Here is a 15457-nt window from a genome sequence, read left to right as displayed (position 1 = left end):
TTATTTACGGATGTATGTAATATCACAAAAAAATTCCTGGGCTAATAATTAAGAAATAACACACAAAAAAACAAAATACTGCAAAGTTGCTTAGGAACTAGAAGCAGAGCTGCCCTAACTATCGGCGCCATATTGCTAGTGCAGAGTAGTGCATGCCACAAATTCTAAGTGGGTCTTACTCCATTCTTCATTCATATTTGTTGCATGAGAAATATAAGGAAAGTTAGTACTGCCGCCAATACAGACATTGTGAAAAACACAAGGCCGTAAACAGCACTTTACTGAATTGCGTGGTAGGCTATCCTTTGACAGCTTCTGCTGTTTGCAAGTGATGTAATATTGTCCCATTCCCTAGGGTTATTTAGCTCTCCCTACCACTAGGGGGTTAATGGGATTAAGAATTTGATTCTGGCAAACCCTGAGCCATTGTTTCTATGTTTTGTTTAATCTTTATAAATAAGTTATTAAGTTAAGTTATTATAATTAAGTTATTATTGAGAATAAAATAATATGTTCCAGCCTACCCTGAGCCACTGTTTCTCTGTCAGGGCGTCGCTGTAGTCAACGTCACCTCTCCTGCGTGATCCTCGGCCGAAGATCTTCTCTTCCTCTTCCTCGCAAGTGAGCCGCTCCACCTCTGCGTCATCCTTGACGATCCAAGATGGCAGCTCATCCTCCTCCATCAGACGTGGCATCCTTTTAGGGTTCCTGGCATCCTCCCGCCGCCGGTCCAGGTCCATACTCTAAAGAAGAAACAACACTTTGATTTCTAACCCTAACCTTTAGCCTAACCCTAACCTTTACCGTAACCATAACCTTTACCCTTACCCTAACCTTTACCGTAACAATAACATGTTAACCTAACCTTTACACTAACCCTAACCTTTACCTTAACCCAAAAATGTACCTTTACCCTAACTTTTAACATAACCTTATCCCTAACCTTTACCCTTTCCCTAACCTTTATCCTTTACCCTTTCCCTAACCTCTACCCTTTCCCTAACCTTTATCCTTTACCCTTTCCCTAACCTTTACCCTTTCCCTAACCTTTATCCCAGCCTTTACCCCTAACCTTACCCCTAACCTTTACCCTTTCCCTAACCTTTATCCCAGCCTTTACCCCTAACCTTTACCCTTTCCCTAACCTTTACCTTAATCCTAACCTTTACCTTAATCCTAACCTTTACCCTTTCCCTAACCTTTACCTTAATCCTAACCTTTACTCTGACCCTAACCTTTACCTTAAATCCTAACTTTTACCCTAACCTTTACGCTTTCCCTAACCTTTATCCCAACCTTTACCTTAACCTTTACCCTAACCTTTACCCTATAGTGATCTTATTGTGTCAGTATTCAAACTCATATCAATGTCTCGAAAGCACCATACCAAAGGCTGTTAATGTAATGTGCTTCTCACCATGAACAGCTCAAACTCATCCTCATTACGGGCGATCATCTGGTTCAGAGTCTCATCATCAGGCACCTCGTCTTCCTCCTACAGACACAGTACAAAAAGACAGACATCAGACAGTACAGAACGAGACATCAGACAGTACAGATGTATGCTGTTTCTGTATTGTATGCCGTAACTGTATTGTACCGTATACTGTACCTGTATTGTATGCCGTACCTGTATTGTACCGTATACTGTACCTGTATTGTACCTGTATTGTACCGTATACTGTACCTGTACTGTACCTGTATTGTACCGTATACTGTACCTGTACTGTACCGTATACTGTACCTGTACTGTACCTGTACTGTACCTGTATTGTACCGTATACTGTACCTATATTGTACCGTATACTGTACCTGTATTGTACCGTATACTGTACCTGTGTTGTACCGTATACTGTACCTGTGTTGTACCGTATACTGTACCTGTGTTGTACCGTATACTGTACCTGTGTTGTACCGTATACTGTACCTGTGTTGTACCGTATACTGTACCTGTATTGTACCGTATACTGTACCTGTATTGTACCGTATACTGTACCTGTGTTGTACCGTATACTGTACCTGTATTGTACCGTATACTGTACCTGTGTTTTGTGCTGTACCTGCATTGTATTGTATGATGTACCTATATTGTATTTTATACCTGCATTGCAATGTAGTACGCTGTACCAGGGTATTCTGTTGCATTGTACGCTGTACCAGGGTATTTTATTGCATTGTAGTATGCTGTACCAGGGTATTCTACTGCATTGTATGCTGTACCAGGGTATTTTATTGCATTGTAGTATGCTCTACTAGGGTATTCTACTGCATTGTAGTATGCTGTACCAGGGTATTCTACTGCATTGTAGTATGCTGTACCAGGGTATTCTACTGCATTGTAGTATGCTGTACCAGGGTATTCTACTGTATTGTATGCTGTACCAGGGTATTCTACTGCATTGTAGTATGCTGTACCAGGGTATTCTATTGCATTGTAGTATGCTGTACCAGGGTATTCTACTGCATTGTATGCTGTACCAGGGTATTCTATTGCATTGTATGCTGTACCAGGGTATTCTACTGCATTGTATGCTGTACCAGGGTATTCTACTGTATTGTATGCTGTACCAGGGTATTCTACTGCATTGTATGCTGTACCAGGGTATTCTACTGCATTGTATGCTGTACCAGGGTATTCTACTGCATTGTATGCTGTACCAGGGTATTCTACTGCATTGTATGCTGTACCGGGGTATTCTATTGCATTGTAGTATGCTGTACCAGGGTATTCTACTGCATTGTACGCTTTACCAGGGTATTCTATTGCATTGTAGTATGCTCTACTAGGGTATTCTGTTGCATTGTATGCTGTACCAGGGTAATCTATTGCATTGTAGTATGCTGTACCAGGGTATTCTATTGCATTGTATGCTGTACCAGGGTATTCTATTGCATTGTAGTATGCTGTACCAGGTTATTCTACTGCATTGTAGTATGCTGTACCAGGGTATTCTACTGCATTGTATGCTGTACCAGGGTATTCTACTGCATTGTAGTATGCTGTACCAGGGTATTCTACTGCATTGTATGCTGTACCAGGGTATTCTACTGCATTGTAGTATGCTGTACCAGGGTATTCTACTGCATTGTAGTATGCTGTACCAGGGTATTCTACTTATTGCATTGTATGCTGTACCTGTAGTGCATTGTATGCTGTACCTGTAGTGTATTGTTTGCTGGACCTGTAGTGTATGCTGTACTTGTATTGTACCGTATACTGTACCTGTACTGGAATAGAATGCTGCACCTGTATTGTATTGTATTGTATGCTGTATCTGTATTGTGTGCTGTACATGTATTGTATGCTGGACCTGTATTGTATTGTATGCTGGACCTGTATTGTATTGTATTGTATGCTGTACCTGTATTGTATGCTGTACCTGTATGTATGTTGTACCTTTATTGTATGTTGCACCTTATTGTATTGTATGCTGTACCTGTATTGTATGCTGTACCTGTAGTGTATTGTATGTTGTACCTGTAGTGTATTGTATGTTGTACCTTATTGTATTGTATGCTGTACCTGTATTGTATGCTGTACCTGTAGTGTATTGTATGTTGTACCTGTAGTGTATTGTATGTTGTACCTTATTGTATTGTATGCTGTACCTGTATTGTATGTTGTACCTGTATTGTATGTTGTACCTGTATTGTATGCTGTACCTGTAATGTATTGTATGTTGTACCTGTAGTGTATTGTATGTTGTACCTGTATTGTATTGTATGCTGTACCTGTATTGTATGTTGTACCTGTATTGTATGTTGTACCTGTATTGTATGCTGTACCTGTAATGTATTGTATGTTGTACCTGTAGTGCATTGTATGTTGTACCTTATTGTATTGTATGCTGTACCTGTAGTGTATTGTATGTTGTACCTGTATTGTATGTTGTACCTGTATTGTATGCTGTACCTGTATTGTATGCTGTACCTGTATTGTATGTTGTACCTGTATTGTATGTTGTACCTGTATTGTATGTTGTACCTGTATTGTATGCTGTACCTGTATTGTATGTTGTACCTGTATTGTATGTTGTACCTGTATTGTATGCTGTACCTGTATTGTATTGTATGTTGTACCTGTATTGTATGCTGTACCTGTATTGTATGTTGTGCCTGTATTGTATGCTGTACCTGTATTGTATTGTATGTTGTACCTGTATTGTATGCTGTACCTGTATTGTATGCTGTACCTGTAATGTATTGTATGTTGTACCTGTATTGTATTGTATGTTGTACCTGTATTGTATGTTGTACCTGTATTGTATGTTGTACCTGTATTGTATTGTATGTTGTACCTGTATTGTATGCTGTACCTGTATTGTATGCTGTACCTGTATTGTATGTTGTACCTGTAATGTATGCTGTACCTGTATTGTATGCTGTACCTGTATTGTATGCTGTACCTGTATTGTATGTTGTACCTGTATTGTATGCTGTACCTGTATTGTATGCTGTACCTGTATTGTATGCTGTACCTGTATTGTATGTTGTACCTGTATTGTATGTTGTACCTGTAATGTATGTTGTACCTGTATTGTATGCTGTACCTGTATTGTATGCTGTACCTGTATTGTATGTTGTACCTGTATTGTATGTTGTACCTGTATTGTATGCTGTACCTGTATTGTATGCTGTACCTGTATTGTATGCTGTACCTGTAATGTATTGTATGCTGTACCTGTAATGTATTGTGTACCTGTAGTGTATTGTATCGTATTGAACACGGATTGCATTGCCTACTGGGCTTCACAAAGCCATGCAGTAGTCAGCCAGCCATTCGAGATAGAAATTGGCTGTGGGCACTGGTCTAAGATCAGCTTACCCTCCCCCCAGTCCAAACCTTTTTTAACCTGAACCTTAATACAATATATAAAACATATCCTAGATCAGCCTCTGGGGCCGACCTACTCCTATTCCTGTCCAGCCAGCCAGCCGGCCAGCCAGCCAGCCGGCCAGCCAGCCGGCCAGCCAGCCAGCCAGCCAGCCGGCCAGCCAGCCTCTGGGGCCGACCTACTCCTATTCCTGTCCAGCCAGCCAGCCGGCCAGCCAGCCACTCATACAGGCTGATGTTATGCCGGAAAACGTAGATGACAATATGATGATAATAACAGTTGTTAATTACTATAGCCACAATATGATGATAATAACAGTTGTTAATTACCATAGCCACAATATGATGATAATAACAGTTGTTAATTACCATAGCCACAATATGATGCAAATAACAGTTGTTAATTACCATAGCCACAATATGATGCAAATAACAGTTCTTAATTACCATAGCCACAATATGATGCAAATAACAGTTCTTAATTACCATAGCCACAATATGATGCAAATAACAGTTCTTAATTACCATAGCCACAATATGATGCAAATAACAGTTGTTAATTACCATAGCCACCTGACTTTTCTCTTCCTCCTTCATTTAGAAGGAAAAACACAAGAACACAGGAAACATTCACATTATAAGGTGCCTTTGTTAAGGCTTCTACCATGTTGAGGATAATGGATCAAGCATAAGCTGCACATTGTAGATGCAAATAGTATAACATGGTATGGTATGCATTCTGTGTGCTTTGGAATTTCCTCAGTACTGATCTCACCTAAACTAACTGGTTTCATTCATCTATGTTTTCCATATACTGTCAGTGAGTTTTAGCATGGTTGAACGAGGCGATGTGAGTTTTAACATGGTTGAATGAGAATAAGTAATTTCAGCATGGTTGAACGAGGCTAAGTGAGTTTTAGCATGGTTGAACGAGGCTAAGTGAGTTTTAGCATGGTTGAACGAGGCTAAGTGAGTTTTAGCATGGTTGAACGAGGCTAAGTGAGTTTTAGCATGGTTGAACGAGGCTAAGTGAGTTTTAGCATGGTTGAACGAGGCTAAGTGAGTTTTAGCATGGTTGAACGAGGCTAAGTGAGTTTTAGCATGGTTGAACGAGGCTAAGTGAGTTTTAGCATGGTTGAACGAGGCTAAGTGAGTTTTAGCATGGTTGAACGAGGCTAAGTGAGTTTTAGCATGGTTGAACGAGGCTAAGTGAGTTTTAGCATGGTTGAACGAGGCTAAGTGAGTTTTAGCATGGTTGAACGAGGCTAAGTGAGTTTCAGCATGGTTGAACGAGGCTAAGTGAGTTTCAGCATGGTTGAACGAGGCTAAGTGAGTTTTAGCATGGTTGAACGAGGCTAGGTGAGTTTTAGCATGGTTGAACGAGGCTAAGTGAGTTTTAGCATGGTTGAACGAGGCTAAGTGAGTTTTAGCATGGTTGAACGAGGCTAAGTGAGTTTTAGCATGGTTGAACGAGGCTAAGTGAGTTTTAGCATGGTTGAACGAGGCTAAGTGAGTTTTAGCATGGTTGAACGAGGCTAGGTGAGTTTTAGCATGGTTGAACGAGGCTAGGTGAGTTTGAACATTGTTGAATAGTTTTTGTATCTGGGCACTTTGGTTTTATGTTCCTCACTAGATCAGTTGTGTTACATGGCTCAACCCTCTAGATCAGTTGTGTTACATGGATCAACCCTCTAGATCAGTTGTGTTACATGGCTCAACCCTCTAGATCAGTTGTGTTACATGGATCTAGGTGAATGTGTGAACATCTCCAACATACCTGCAAGGAACTGCATTTAATCTTTATTCCCACGCCACCGTGACCAACCTCATTCTGCTCTTCTGTTTCCAGTATGGCCTGTAAAAAGGCTCTCCTCTCGTGGCTGGAGGACTTCTGGTCAAACATCCCGGCTTGAATCACCTTCTGGTCCACGTTCAGTTTGTACTTAGCAGCCGCTAGGATCTTCTCCTCCACACTGTTGACCGTACACAGACGCAGAACACGCACCTCGTTCTTCTGACCAATACGATGAGCCCTGTCCTGGGCTTGGAGGTCCTGGGAGCCAATCAGAACAGAGAAACTACAGGGTTAGCCAGGGGTAACTAGAATGTGTGTGTGTGTGTGTGTGTGTGTGTACCTGGTGAGGGTTCCAGTCAGAGTCAAAGATGACCACAGTGTCCGCAGCCTGCAGGTTGAGGCCCAGTCCCCCGGCTCTGGTGCTCAGTAGGAACACAAAGTACTGGGAACCTTTCTCATTGAACTTCTTCAGCAGCGCCGCACGGTCCTCAGACTTGGTGGTGCCTACAACACACAGCAACACATACCAAATCAAATCAAATTTATTTATATAGCCCTTCGTACATCAGCTGATATCTCAAAGTGCTGTACAGAAACCCAGCCTAAAACCCCAAACAGCAAGCAATGCAGGTGTAGAAGCACGGGACAATCACAAGCACCGTACTTCAATACACCTGTCATAAACTGATGAAAACAGGTGAAAACATTGTTGAGGCGCAGGTAAAGGAGGCTGCATTTGGATTAGGTTAAAGTTAAGACAATTTCATACCGTATAGGCATAGGTAGTGGAAGTCGAGGTATGGTTAAAGTTTAGGGTCAGAGATGCATACAGTCAAGGCGCAAGTCAATCTAAAATGGCGCTGGAAGAAATGGCAGCAGTTGTCACGTTCTGACCATAGTTCTTGTGTGTTTTCCTTGTTTTAGTGTTCGTCAGGATGTGAGCTGGGTGGGCATTCTATGTTGTGTGTCTAGTTTGTCTATTTCTATGTTTGGCCTGATATGGTTCTCAATCAGAGGCAGGTGTTAGTCATTGTCTCTGATTGGGAACCATATTTAGGTAGCTTGTTTTGTGTTGGGGTTTGTGGGTGATTGTTTCCTGTCTTTGTGTTCTCTGCACCAGATAGGACTGTTTTGGGTTTTGCCACGTTTATTGTTTTGTAGTGTGTTCATGTTGAGTTTCTGTCATTTAATAACCATGGACACTTACCACGCTGCGCTTTGGTCCTCTCCTTCCCAGGAAGAAAGCCGTTACAGCAGTTTTACGGGCGCCCAACCAATTGTGCTACTATGTTTTTTTTCTTATTTTGTGCATAATGTTTCTGCAACCGTATCTTACGGCAGAAAAGAGCTTCTGGATATCAGGACAGAGATCACTCACCTCGGATTAAACAAAGATTTTTATCTACAACAAGTAATAAGCACAGGACATTCTCCAAACACCCGACAGGGCTGACATCCCCGTTATTTGCAAGAGGAAGCGACGCAGGTAGAGGACAAGGAGCCGGATTGTCACGGCTTCCGCCGAAGTCGGCTCCTCTCCTTGTTCGGGAGGCGTCCGGCGGTTGACGTCACCGGCTTTCTAGCCATCGCCGCTCCATTTTTCATGTATCCATTTGTTTTGTCTTGTTCCCTGCACACCTGGTTTTCATTCTCTAATCAATCTACATGTATTTATTCCTCTGTTTGTGTGATACATGTTTTTGTACGCACTAGGCTTGTGTGCGTGAATGATTACAGACCCGTAGCACTCACATCCGTAGCCATGAAGTGCTTTGAAAGGTTGGTAATGGCTCACATCAACACCATTATCCTAGAAACACTAGACCCACTCAATTTGCATACCACCCAAACAGATCCACAGATGGACAAAAGGAACACTTATGTGAGAATGCTATTCATTGACTACAGCTCAGCGTTCAACATCATAGTGCCATCAAAGCTCATCACTAAGCTAAGGATCCTGGGACTAAACACCTACCTCCCATCAAGTACTTCCTGACGGGCCGCCCCCTGGTGGTGAGGGTAGGTAACAACACATCTGCACGTTGATCCTCAACACTGGAGCTCCCCAGGGGTGCATGCTCAGTCCCCTCCTGTACTCCCTGTTCACCCACGACTGAATGGCCAGGCACGACTCCAACACCATCATTAAGTTTGCAGACAACAGTGGTAGGCCTGATCACCGACAACGACGAGACAGCCTATAGGGAGGAGGTCAGAGACCTGGCCGGGTGGAGCCAGAATAACAACCTCTCCCTCAACGTGATCAGGACTAAGGAGATGATTGTGGACTAGAGGAAAAAGAGGACCGAGCACGCCCCCATTCACATCGACAGGGCTGTAGTGGAGCAGGTTGAGAGGTTGAGAGCTTCAAGTTCATTGGTGTCCACATCGACAACAAACTAGAATGGTACACACACACCAAGACAGTCGTGAAGAGGGCACGACAAAGGCTATTCCCCCTCAAGAAACTAAAAAGATTTGGCATGGGTCCTGAGATCCTCAAAAGGTTCTACAGCTGCAACATCGAGAGCATCCTGACCGGTTGCATCACTGCCTGGTACGGCAATTGCTCGGCCTTTGACCGCAAGGCAAATCAAATCAAATTGTATTTGTCACATACACATGGTTAGCAGATGTTAATGCGAGTGTAGCGAAATGCTTGTGCTTCTAGTTCCGACAATGCAGTAATAACCAACAAGTAATCTAACTAACAATTCCCAAACTACTGTCTTATACACAGTGTAAGGGGATAAAGAATATGTACATAAGGATATATGAATGAGTGATGGTACAGAGCAGCATAGGCAAGATACAGTAGATGGTATCGAGTACAGTATATACATATGAGATGAGTATGTAAACAAAGTGGCATAGTTAAAATGGCTAGTGATACATGTATTACATAAGGATGCAGTCGATGATATAGAGTACAGTATATACGTATGCATATGAGATGAATAATGTAGGGTAAGTAACATTATATAAGGTAGCATTGTTTAAAGTGGCTAGTGATAGCGGAGGGAATAGCTGCACTGAGGGAGGGAATAGCTGCACTGTTTGTATTCGGTCATGTTACCAGTCACCTTGCCCTGATTAAAAGCAGTGGTTCGCGCTTTCAGTTTCACGCGAATGCTGCCATCAATCCACGGTTTCTGGTTAGGGAATGTTTTAATCGTTGCTATGGGAACGACATCTTCAACGCACGTTCTAATGAACTCGCACACCGAATCAGCGTATTCGTCAATATTGTTATCTGATGCAATACGAAACATATCCCAGTCCACGTGATGGAAGCAGTCTTGGAGTGTGGAATCAGCTTGGTCGGACCAGCGTTGGACAGACCTCAGCGTGGGAGCTTCTTGTTTTAGTTTCTGTCTGTAGGCAGGGATCAACAAAATGGAGTCGTGGTCAGCTTTTCCGAAAGGGGGGCGGGGCAGGGCCTTATATGCGTCGCGGAAGTTAGAGTAACAATGATCCAAGGTTTTTCCACCCCTGGTTGCGCAATCGATATGCTGATAAAATTTAGGGAGTCTTGTTTTCAGATTAGCCTTGTTAAAATCCCCAGCTACAATGAATGCAGCCTCCGGATAAATGGATTCCAGTTTGCAAAGAGTCAAATAAAGTTCGTTCAGGGCCATCGATGTGTCTGCTTGGGGGGGGATATATACGGCTGTGATTATAATCGAGGAGAATTCTCTTGGTAGATAATGCGGTCTACATTTGATTGTGAGGAATTCTAAATCAGGTGAACAGAAGGATTTGAGTTCCTGTATGTTTCTTTCATCACACCATGTCTCGTTAGCCATAAGGTATACGCCCCCGCCCCTCTTCTTACCAGAAAGATGTTTGTTTCATTCGGCGCGATGCGTGGAGAAACCCGCTGGCTGCACCGCCTCCGATAACTGCTGCTCCAGTTTCAACTGTTCTGCCTTATTATTATTCGACCATGCTGGTCATTTATGAACATTTGAACATCTTGGCCATGTTCTGTTATAATCTCCACCCGGCACAGCCAGAAGAGGACTGGCCACCCCACATAGCCTGGTTCCTCTCTAGGTTTCTTCCTAGGTTTTGGCCTTTCTAGGGAGTTTTTCCTAGCCACCGTGCTTCTACACCTGCATTGCTTGCTGTTTGGGGTTTTAGGCTGGGTTTCTGTACAGCACTTTGAGATATCAGCTGATGTACGAAGGGCTATATAAATACATTTGATTTGATAGCGTCTCTCCAGTGAGCCATGTTTCCGTGAAGCAAAGAACGTTACCACGCTACCTGGGCCGTACGCACTAATGAGGGTAATGCGTACGGCCCAGTACATCACTGGGGCCAAGCCTCCTGCCATCCAGGACCTCTACACCAGGCGGTGTCAGAGGAAGGCCCTAAAAATTGTGAAAGACCCCAGCCACCCCAGTCATAGACTGTTCTCTCTGCTACCGCATGGCAAGCAGTACCGGAGTGCCAAGTCTTGGACAAAAAGGCTTCTCAACAGTTTTTACCCCCAAGCCATAAGACTCCTGAACAGGTAATCAATTGGCTACCCGGACTATTTACATTGTGTTCCCCCCCAACCCTTCTTTTTACGCTGCTGCTGCTCTCTGTTTATCATATATGCATAGTCACTTTAACCATATCTATATGTACATACTACCTCAATCAGTCTGCCTAACCGGTGTCTGTATATAGCCTCTCTACCCTATATAGCCTCTCTACTGTATATAGCCTCTCTACCCTATATAGCCTCTCTACTGTATATAGCCCCTCTACTGTATATAGCCCCTCTACTGTATATAGCCCCTCTACTGTATATAGCCCCTCTACTGTATATAGCCCCTACTGTATATAGCCTCTACTGTATATAGCCTCTACTGTATATAGCCTCTACTGTATATAGCCCCTCTACTTTTATAGCCCCTCTACTTTTATAGCCCCTCTACTTTTATAGCCCCTCTACTTTTATAGCCCCTCTACTTTTATAGCCCCTCTACCCTATATAGCCTCTACTGTATATAGACTCTCTACCGTATATAGCCTCTCTACCCTATATAGCCTCTACTGTATATAGCCTCTACTAGCCTCTACTTGTATAGCCTCTCTACCCTATATAGCTTCTCTACTGTATATAGCCCCTCTACCCTATATAGCCTCTACTGTATATAGCCTCTACTTTTATAGCCTCTTTACCCTATATATTTTAGATTAACTAACTTCAAATTAAGGTTTTGATACGAAAGCTTCTTTTAGTAAGAATACTTGTTTACGTTACATTTAACAACAATTGTTTTGGTACAGAGCAATGCAGGTAAGATGCTGTCGGAAAGTCAGCCACAATCCCTGCACCTGCACATAATTGGCGCGCAATCACTCATTCCTCTCGCAAGGCATTCTGGGACTTGCAGTCAAAAAGCGTAATTCAACACAACCCAATACAATTACATATGCAAATAAATCTAAAGAAATATCTCAAATATCTCAGCTCAAAGAATAAACTTAAACATTAACTCTAACACATTAAAGTTACAACATCCCCCCCCCCCCCCCCGATGAACAATTGTGTTAATCTAGATCTCTAGGCAGTATATCAACTGAATAGGTCTCCTCAACAAAGTCCCTGAAGCAGTACGAACTGAACATGATCTAACTAAGCCATCTCGGCCTGGAAACAGCTCCTCAATCTTTCCTAGTTTCCAGGTTTGTCTGGGTAGGTTATCTTCTCCAATGAGTACAACGTCACCCGCCTTCAGTGGGGTGGGCTGTGGTGTGTCACAGCGGTGTGCTGACTTTAGATCCAGCAAGTAGTCTCTTCGCCAACTGTTCCAGAAACTGGTCACAAGTCTCTGCCTGTACTTCCATCTGCGTGTCATTTCCCGCTTGTGTAACGTTGGGTGCTGAGTGTCACTTGCTCCAGAATGCATCACCTTCTCATGGTGGTACTGTATCAGCATTTCTGAGTATCTGTACTTATTGGGCAGAACCCATGGGTGCTGCTCTCTGAATGTGAAGTTGGACTGTTGCAGCCTTCCTCCTACACTGAGCAGTTCGTGTTCGTCCAGGAAAGGTTTCAGTTCTCTGATTTTACAGTCATTGTTTAGGCTTTTTCCTGCCTTCGGTAGTTTGATCTCCTGTCCAAAACTCTGTTGTTGTGTTACCATAATCCAGTACTTTTCTGCATCGAACAGTTCGTCAGCAGTCAGTTCACCTTGCATCTTTATGGTTGTACGAGCATTGGCTATGAATCTCTTTATCCAGGCGGTGACTCTGAACACTCTTTTCAGTTTGCAGTACCTTTCAAGCTCCAACACAGGTTCAGTGCTCTCTGTGCTGTTTGCTGCGTGTTGTACAGTAACCTGGCAACTGGACTTGAGTTCTATATTCACCTCTTCCGGAACCTTGTTATCATCAGTCTCTTCGGACTGATTGGGTGATGTCAGAATTCTGGGTCCATTCCACCATAGCTCGCTCTGTGTCAAGTTTTGAACAGTTTGTCCTCTGGTAGGGAGGTCAGCTGGATTAGTTTTCCCTTCAATATGTGACCATGACTCTGGATTGGTCAAGGACTGGATCTCCGTCACTCTGTTCACAACAAACTGTTTCCATTTCTGAGCTGAGCTGCAAATCCAATGCAGCACGATCATCGAGTCTGTCCACATTTTGATCTGTTTTTCTTCCATTTTCAGTGTGGTCATCAAGTTGTTTGCTAGTCTCGCTCCAATCACAGCTCCCATGAGCTCCAGGCGTGGCAGCGTCATTTTCTTAAGTTGGGCTACCCTGGACTTGGATGCAACTAGACTTGTTGTTTCCCTGTCTTGTGACTCACCTTGCAAGTAAGCTACTGCACTGTAAGCCCTTTCACTTGCATCACAGAACACGTGTAGTTTCAGGGTGTGGTTATTCTGTGGCCGCATGTCTGTTCGGTACCACCTTGGTATGATGAGCTGGTGTAACTGGGGTAGTTCTGAACACCACTGTTGCCATTCTCGTGTCAGATCAGGAGGTAATTCTTCGTCCCAGCTGAGTCCCCTCTCCCACATTTCCTGGAACATGCACTTGATCCTGATGGTGAAGGGAGTTAAGAAACCAAGAGGGTCGAAGATACGTGCAGACGACTGCAGAACACATCTCTTTGTGTTTTCCTTTTGCCTTAGAATGCTCAGTAACGGCCTGAGGTCAAACACAAAGTTATCCGTTTCCGGCCTCCATACTAAACCTAAAACCTTCAGCACTAATCCTTGTGTTTGTAACGTCAACGGGTGGTCAGTTGTCGTACTCTCCTCCCATTTTGTTTTCAATTCAGGAGAATTGGTCATCCATTTGAAGAGGTCCATGCCTGCAATCGACAGCATTCGCTTTGCAGTTGTTGTCACAAGGTAAGCCTCTTCAACATTGCGTGAATTTGCAATGAAGTCATCTACGTAGTGACTCTCTCAGTTTCTCTACAACTTCTGGTTGTTCTGTTTCATATTGGTTCAGGTGCTTCCTGATTGTAGCTGCCAGCAAAAATGGACTTGAGGAAGCTCCAAATACCACTCTTTTCATCCTCAGCACACGCAGCTCGTCTTCATTTTCTCCCCTTGGTGGGCCAGTGAGCCATAGAAATCTCATGGCATCTCTGTCTCTCTCTGCTAGGGATATCTGCAGGAAAGCTTTCTTGATGTCTGCCATGAATGCGATCTCATGTAGTCTGAACTTTATCAGAACGCTGAGCAGATCCGGATTCAGGTTCGGTCCTGTGAGTAGACAGTCATTGAGAGATGGACAGCCATCTTCATGGGACGAGGCATCAAACACCACTCTCAGTTTTGTTGTCACCTTATCTTCTCGGAGTACTGCATGGTGAGGTAAGTAGTATTTTACATTGTCTGCACTGGATGCGTTGTCCTTGGGCACGTCCTCTGCCATATCTTGTTGTAAGTAGTCTTCTACTACTTCATTGTATCTGCTGTACAACGTCACATCCTTCTTCAGTCTTTTCTTCAGACATTCAAACCGTTTCTTGGCGATTCTATAGTTGTCTTGGAGTTCTGGCATTTCTCGTTTCCATGGCAACTCCACATGGTATCGCCCATCTTTGAAGGTGGTTGTTTCCTCAAACCTTTGTAGAGCCTCGGTTTCCTCTGGGTTCTGTGTTTTCTCGCTTAGAATACCCAGAGACTCAAGCTCCCAGAATGCATGCAGTTGCTTGGAGACTAATGGGTCTTCATCAAGTGGGATGAACATGCAGGTTGCCTCGGGACACTTGACATGGACACGGGTCCCTGCACCGACCATCCAAAGGTGCTCTCTAAAGCAACTAGCGTCTCCGTCAGTCGCTCCACTCTGCCTGATACTATCTGCCAGTAGTAGTCTGCTCCTATCAGGACAGAGAGTTCAGGATCATTGTCATCTCCTGGAAAGTCTGCGAGCTACAGTCCCCTTTTACTGAGCTCATGCTGAATCCGTTCACCAGGAACCTTCATCACAGCTGTGCACACTTGTGGGGTTTCAATTGCCTCTATCTCTATTCTCTGCTGTTTGTCCCAGACATTCTCTAAGATGACTTTCACTGTGTTGCGTTGGGAAGTTGCTGGGGCAGAGGAGCCAAACGTGTGAAGAGTGAAAGCCTCTTGTCTGATTACTGGTAGCTTCAAGCCCTTCACAAGGTTTTCATGTATGAAGCTTCTCTGACTGCCTCCATCTAGTAAGCAACGAGCTATCTTCCTGCCCGATGGGCCTTCTACCCATGCCTTTGCCGTTTGTAGCAACACAGTGTTCTGTCCATCTGGTTTCATCTTCACTGAATGGAGAATAACTGAGGAAACAACAGCATCTACAGAAACAGTAGGGGGTTGCAC

The 15457-nt window shown here is 43.5% G+C and overlaps 1 protein-coding gene across 14 annotated transcripts in view; it reads right to left on the bottom strand.

Moving 5' to 3' along the window:
• Positions 1–15457, bottom strand: part of smarca2 (SWI/SNF related BAF chromatin remodeling complex subunit ATPase 2) — a 130947-nt gene that overhangs the window by 42329 nt on the left and 73161 nt on the right. For 10 of the 14 annotated variants that reach the window (XM_031829514.1, XM_031829504.1, XM_031829509.1 and 7 more), the window contains 5 exons: positions 6970–7133; positions 6612–6887; positions 5399–5425; positions 1418–1495; positions 525–743 (listed from right to left, as the gene is read on the bottom strand). In XM_031829514.1, coding sequence (XP_031685374.1) covers positions 525–743; positions 1418–1495; positions 5399–5425; positions 6612–6887; positions 6970–7133 — 764 coding nt within the window. The remainder of the gene's footprint in view (positions 1–524; positions 744–1417; positions 1496–5398; positions 5426–6611; positions 6888–6969; positions 7134–15457) is intronic. The other 4 variants (XM_031829511.1, XM_031829513.1, XM_031829512.1 and 1 more) reach the window with 2 other exon arrangements.

The sequence above is a fragment of the Oncorhynchus kisutch genome, linkage group LG8 (genome assembly GCF_002021735.2).
Source record: "Oncorhynchus kisutch isolate 150728-3 linkage group LG8, Okis_V2, whole genome shotgun sequence".
Classification (NCBI taxonomy): domain Eukaryota; kingdom Metazoa; phylum Chordata; class Actinopteri; order Salmoniformes; family Salmonidae; genus Oncorhynchus; species Oncorhynchus kisutch.
Note: the sequence above shows the minus strand (reverse complement) of the source record. Positions and strands in the feature narration are given on the sequence as shown.